Here is a 6,806-nt window from a genome sequence, read left to right as displayed (position 1 = left end):
CAATAGTGGAGATTTATGAAATAGTTCCATATCTTGTACTTTTCATCATGGCTCATGACCTACTAACAGTACATATTCTACAGTAGCTTCGGAATTTACTTTCAGTACATTAGGATGTTTGATCGACGACCACAAAAAATCATTAGATTCGTCTATGATACATGTGGTAATGTGTCTAGAGGATTGGTGCAGGTATAAAAAGAGAACTCAAGGCATCGACTAGCTAGTATTGAAGATAGACTTAATGAGTTGATGATGGGGGATAAAGATTAGGAAGTAATTTGCAATTTATAATTTTTATTTTTTAACCGTAAATCTGTGATAAATTATTTTAGAAAGAGTTACAAATAATAGTGATATAGATGAGTAGGTGAAATGTACTCATCTATTATGAATACGGAGTAACAGGAAGAGATGAGAATAACGGCAGAGGAAGGGACGGTAGTAGAAGAGATAGAAGTGATGGAGGGGGTATGCGATTTGGGGACCAATATCAACATATTAATGTGAGATTTGGGGACTAATATCAAATTTTGAAGATTCAGTGGACTTAGTATCAACGTACCTATAAGGTGAGGGGCTAATATCTAAAAACCCCTATTACTTATTTACCTGCACTAATTTGTTATTGGCGAAAGCCCCCACGCGCTCCTTTCATCTCGTGCCCTTTCTGCTTGGCCCTTTTGCCGCCCGAATCCACTGCGCTCTCTCTCTCTCTAACTTCTCTCTCTCTAACTTCTCTCTCTCCCTTAAAAGCCCTGAAGCTCGTGGCCGCGGTGAGCTCAGTGAGCGCGCGGGGATGATGAAGAGGTACGGGCATTGAAAAACGCAGCATGTGGGACTTCGAGAGCGGATTCGAGCGCGCGGCCCGCCCGACGTTCATTACTGTGCGCCTCGAGGAGGGAACGAGCCTCACCGTCTCGCGTCTGCATCTCCGCCGCGACGCCCGGTCGGGCGACTCCCGCCTGCCCGAGGCCCGCCCGTCCTCGCTCGGGCGCGTCGCCGGCTGCTGCCACCACAACTTTCCGTGGCGGCGTAAGCGTTTCATCTGGGGTGGTGGTTACCAAGATTGGATTTTGATTGGGGTTCTGGGGCTGTTTTAGATGGTTCTCATCTGGGTACGACGTGATTTGCTCGTGACATTTTTCTTTTTTCTTTTTTTTTTCCGCCTCCGAAAAAAATTGGTATTCCTTTGTTCTCTCTCTCTTTTTATCTGTCGCCTCCGTACGGGTTATTTACGCTCGCTAGCAACTTCCCTTCACCTGAATGGTATTGGTTATGCTTGACATACTTTTGATTTGCGAGCAATTTCTCTTGTCAACCTCCGTACGGGGAGTCGACAAGTTAACATTTTTAGGTGATGACTGGTTTTGTGCTCGAGCTGTTTAATTTTTTTTTATTTCTTTCTGCTTCGAACAGAAATTGCTGCCAGGGAGACGCTGGAGAAAGTCATGGCTCAGACCCTTCTAATGGCCCGTGCTAACCGTTCTGCTGTTCGAGCGGTTTGCTTAGCTGTTTCTGGAGTCAATCATCCTAACGATCAGCAGAGAATCCTCACCTGGCTTGGGTTTGTTCTTATTTCCCTTAGTGATCCAATTCCACCATTCATCTATACTCCCAGTCAAACATATAGCTCTTTTTTCCTGGATTTTCACAGAGACATATTCCCGAGCCATGTGAAGCTGTTTGTGGAAAACGATGCTGTTGCAGCATTGGCATGTGGAACCATGGGAAAGCTCCATGGATGTGTACTGATTGCTGGTACGGGTACAATTGCTTATGGATTCACTGAAGATGGAAGGGAAACTCGAGCTGCTGGTGCTGGACCTGTACTGGGTGATTGGGGCAGGTTTGCTTCTACTCTAAACCTTGTGCTTCCTAAGAGCCTAAAATTAATTGCTAGATGAATTTCATAAACTCCACCTGAACTTTGTGGTGTTTCATACGAACCCTCCCGATAGTTTATACGTCAGAAAAACCCCTCTGAACTTGTCTCACCTAGGTACCATGACTGTTATCATTTAAGTTGTCTTATGCTTCACACTCTTAACAAGTTTTTGATAACTTTCCTTCATTTACTCTTTAGTTTTTACTGAAAAGAGAAGTTTTCAGGTTAGGGTAGGTAGATCCTACAAAGGGTAGTTTAGACTTTTACCCTTCGCATTAAGCTCATTTATGATAATTTCCAAAATCAGGGGGATTTTGTATAATTTTGATAGTTTCAAGGGTTTCTCTGATTAGCGTAGGAGGCTTTTGGACAAATCATCCCAAAATTCAGGGGGTTCTTGTAAAATTGACCCGTAATTGTTGGAGCGCACCAATTAAGACAAGTGATACAATTATACTTAATGGATACTGATACGAGTCGCCGTGCGAGCACCCTTTGGTCGCGGAATTACCAAAAGGTGGGTTGAGAAGAAGACAACTAAAACACAAGATAATTCAGTATGGCGAAGAAAAATACCTTTTTCTAGATTATGAAGAACAAAAGATTACAATCTCTCCCTCACAATCTCACTAGAATCGAGAACAACCTCTCAATTCTCTCTAAACCCTAATACAAAGATTAGAATCTCTCTTAATTGATCAAGCTGATGTTTAGAAACCATAAACAACCCTTTATATAGGTGTACAAACGTGGATGGTAATTTGGTAAATAACCAAACCCAAAACCAACAGGAATTCGTGTGAACAGAAACCCAAACGAATCAGAAAACTGTCGATGAGTCAACTCATGACTGAGATGAGTCGACTCGTCCGAAACTGGACAAAACACAAAACCCAGCAATGAGTCGACTCATAACTGAGATGAGTCGACTCATGACCTCATATGAGTCGACCCATAATTGATGAGTCGACTCAACCTGATGAGTCGACTCATGTACATGTATGAGTCGACTCACGAGCTGAAAACTGGATTCTTCGAATCTGCTGCTCGTCGTCTCGTTCCACGCTTCCTCCTGTGTTCCACTGTACTGTTTGACACCTCTATTCTCATGCTATTATGAGAATCATCTATCCTCAAGCTCTCATGAGGATCGCTAAGTTCCGAAGAGAAGATACACCCATATCAGATACACAAGGACTAAAGATAGGTCTAAGAGAACTTGATCGGAAACAGGTAAGAAGAATATGATAATATAATTAACTTAATGCAGGATATAATCCTCAACAGTACTAAATGGAAGAGTAGGAATCATGTATCCGAGCCCAAAAATTTTGGATAAAGGTTTTATTATTGTTAATTTAATTTTTTTATGTAGTACATATTAGAGGTGCTTTGCATCCCTGTCAATAATTTACAGAGAAGCTATGATGTTCTTAGAACACTTAATTCAGAAGCCTTTCTGTTATGGTCAACTATAAGGAAGTTTTAACCTAGCATCTTCGTTATATTTCCTTGCCTACTAATATTTTGGTAAAAAACTAAGGACATTAAATGTGTGCGTTATACAGTGGATACGGGATTGCTGCAAGGGCTCTGACAGCAGTTATACGGGCACATGATGGGCGTGGTCCTCCAACGTTGCTTACCTTCAACATTCTCAACAAACTTGGTCTTTCTTCGCCAGATGAACTAATTGGGTATTTATTTTCTCGCGATATCTTTTCTCTTCCTATGATGGTGCGTAAGATTTGTAAAATGTTTCTATGTGAATAAGAGAACGAGCTGATATTCTTACGTATGTGTCGACGTTTAAGGTCAAATTAGAAAACTTGGTAATTTGAGCTAAAATGAGTATGGAACCATGACTGAGACCCAGTATTTTGTTCATTTTATCTTTGCGTTGCAGTTGAAAGTGGAGCCTTGACGCTCATTAATTTACTTGTATTGCAGAATGTCTTGCAAAAACAATAAGATATCCGTGCATCCAATTATCTAAAGCTTTTTATTTTTTATTTCAAATCTCTACACACGAGACCAAATGGGTCAAATAGGACAGTTTCATGACTCAACCACCTCAAAACTGTTTTGAACTAAGGGGTTTACTTTCTTAAGAGTAAAATTTCAATTTCTGTCAAAGATAAAAAAAAAAAGCTTGCTATTCTTCTGTAGCAACCATATCTTATCATTGAAGGTTTAACGCTTTCTGTTTGAGATCCATCTTTGTCATTGAACCCTTGTTTCTCCCTTGAAAAAGAATAAACATGCTTGTTCTTTCTTTGGAGATGGGTATGTTGTCATTAAACGAAGTCACATGATACTCATGCGACCCCGTTTGGAAAATTCAAAAGGATAGGTGCAGGTGTTACTTTTAAGAGATTTTTCATTCCTGCAATATTTAGGGTGGCTCATTTAATTTCCCCTTTTCTCTATGGAAATTTCCAGTTCCAATTAATAACAACTTCAGTTAAAAGACTTTCCAGACACTTGAAGCTTAAAAAGGTCATGTCTTTGCCTTTATATCTGAAACAGGTGGACATATGCAGATTCCTCTTGGGCTCGCATTGCAAAACTTGTTCCAATGGTGATAATATCTGCTGAAGCCGGTGACGAAGTTGCAAACAAAATTCTATACGATTCGGTCTTAGAACTTGCTGATAGCGTCAAAGCTGTTGTTCAAGGGCTCAGATTATGTGGTGAAGGTACAATCATTTAGTCATTAATGCTAGATAAATCCTCTAAAACCAACATATTCAAAATCCTCAATGTGTACATATAGGAGGGGGGATATTAAACAAAAAACATTTAACACACCACACAGAGTGTTTTGATTGAGTTTTTCAGTTCTCAATACAATGAAGGCTTTTTCAATGTATACCCTCCGACAATCACATTTTCATTGAAGATGTAAGAGTAAATTTCACAAGATGCCCTAAACTTTGCGGTGTTTTCCACAAAATTCCCTCAAACTTTATAAGTTTAGTGAAACCCCTAAACTTTCAAAATTATACAAAAGACACTCTGGACTATTGAAAATTGTCATAAATGGTGTTGAGATAAAAAATGTCTGCACCATCCTTATCACCCTCGGTCTAAACTAAGCCGAAAAACACTCGGTATAGTTAAAAATGACATGACCTCAAAATTTTCCAGAAAACACGTCTCGCGTGTGACAACTTAAACTGACTACCGTCAATGGTGACACTTCACTGAAACAAGTTCAAGGGGTTTTCTCTAATATACAATAAAGTTTAAGGAGATTTGCGCAAAACACCCCAGCTGATTTGAGTTTTGTGAAACTTACTTATTCAACACATTTTATATTTACTTTTCATTTGCATGTGCCCAGAAGTCTAGTTGCAGGTTTATTGGTTAATTTAACTAATCATGTTGGACTCAGATGTGATTCCGTCGTTGCAGATGGAAACGATCAGTTTCCTTTAGTTATGGTTGGAGGTGTTCTTGAAGCTAATAAGAGATGGGATATCGGAAAGGAAGTCATAAATTGTGTGTCCGAAGTTTACCCAGGGACGCGTCCAGTTCGACCCAAGGTAGCCAGATTTGATCCATATATATCTTAAAAAGTTACGCGGCAATTCATTTATTAATCTTAAAAATAAATTGACATCGTGTTTTTATTTTTATTTCTAATGTTTGAAAGGTTGAGCCGGCAGTTGGGGCAGCATTACTAGCTTGGAATTTTCTGATGAGTGAATTACAAAGCGACCTCGAAACATAGCCTTTTGAGGCTGTGGATCTGCAAAGAGATGCATTTTGGTGTACAGTGATTGAAGTTGAGATCTTCTGGCAGTTCCAGCTTGTGGATGCATTGTTTTGAACTTTGAAGAGAGATTTGAAGCTGAAGCCACTTTCGGAATGTTTCTGAGTACAGAGAACTATTTATATTAACTTTCCTCACGAGTTTGTGTCTGCAATGTAAAATATGAGAGTGTGGAATATAAAGCACATCTGTTTGACTTGAAATGCCAATGTTAATGCATTATGTTTTTATTTTCCCCCCTGACAATGTAGTTAATCAAAAAAAAAAAACTTTGTAATGTTTTAGCCTCTCCGTTTGATTTCAATTGCCAATGTCAATGCAATAATTATCAGTTTATGAATAGGGCAAAGAAAACCAAAAAGTTTAGGAAAAAAAAAACGCCCACCGTGGGGCTCGAACCCACGACCACAAGGTTAAGAGCCTTGCGCTCTACCAACTGAGCTAGACGGGCAAGTGATGGTATGTTATGATATTAACAAATCTGTATTGTTCACCATTGACACCCAAGCTAAGAACACAATTTTCAAGCTTTCAGATCAGCATTATAAGCTACAAAGTTGAAGCTCAATGTATACGCAAGTCAGTTCGCAATCATTTTCTGCAATAGATACTGAAAAATAAGAACCGAAAAAATCAATTTCGTAACTTCCGGGAGCTTCGAAAAACCGTTTTCCAAAATGAAACTGCTAGTAGTTGTTGTGCGTAGCAGAAATTTCGGCAGCACCTCCGGTGCGCAAGGTGCACAACAAGAGATTAGATCACAATAAAATTCTCGTTTCTCAAAGGAAACAAGAACCAAAAGCCAGATATCTCATCAAAGTGAGATATCAGCTCTTCCTCTCGTCAGCTCTAGGACTGCGCGTCGAGGGAACCTACAAGCTATTACAAATCACGACAAGAACACAAATTTTACGTGGTTCGGCAAACTGCCTACGTCCACGGGGTAAGGAGGGGGAGATCTATTATTAGAGGGAGAGATACAACTAGGGTTTATAATCACTCAATCTAAACCCCCCACACAAACTCTCAGATGCCTCACACAAAATCTCTCTCAAAAGGACACAAAAGGACTGCACTTTGCTTCTGCTGCACCCGCCAAAAGAGAAACCAAACAAATCAATCTCCTGCGCAAAACCCTCT

General features: G+C 39.9%; 1 protein-coding gene and 1 non-coding gene across 2 annotated transcripts; one reads left to right on the top strand and one right to left on the bottom strand.

Annotated features, from left to right (window-relative positions):
• On the top strand, positions 1,138-5,936 carry LOC109844815 (N-acetyl-D-glucosamine kinase). Its single transcript, XM_020413965.1, has 6 exons — positions 1,138-1,567; positions 1,658-1,849; positions 3,457-3,585; positions 4,418-4,587; positions 5,306-5,436; positions 5,547-5,936. The coding sequence occupies exons 1-6, from the start codon at positions 1,452-1,454 to the stop codon at positions 5,622-5,624; spliced, it is 816 nt and encodes a 271-aa protein (XP_020269554.1). The 5' UTR covers positions 1,138-1,451; the 3' UTR covers positions 5,625-5,936.
• Positions 6,045-6,117, bottom strand: TRNAK-CUU. Its single transcript has one exon. It is a non-coding gene; the product is annotated as a tRNA-Lys (tRNA).

This window comes from Asparagus officinalis, chromosome 6 (assembly GCF_001876935.1).
Source record: "Asparagus officinalis chromosome 6, Aspof.V1, whole genome shotgun sequence".
Taxonomy (NCBI): Eukaryota; Viridiplantae; Streptophyta; class Magnoliopsida; order Asparagales; family Asparagaceae; genus Asparagus; species Asparagus officinalis.
Note: the sequence above shows the minus strand (reverse complement) of the source record. Positions and strands in the feature narration are given on the sequence as shown.

Bases quoted from the DNA above. Each gene is read 5' to 3' on its own strand.
- LOC109844815 (XM_020413965.1), top strand. From the start codon at position 1,452: ATGGCTCAGACCCTTCTAATGGCCCGTGCTAACCGTTCTGCTGTTCGA. The intron at 1,850-3,456 runs GTTTGCTTCTAC...TGCGTTATACAG, and splicing joins GTACTGGGTGATTGGGGCAG to TGGATACGGGATTGCTGCAA. The intron at 5,437-5,546 runs GTAGCCAGATTT...AATGTTTGAAAG, and splicing joins CGCGTCCAGTTCGACCCAAG to GTTGAGCCGGCAGTTGGGGC.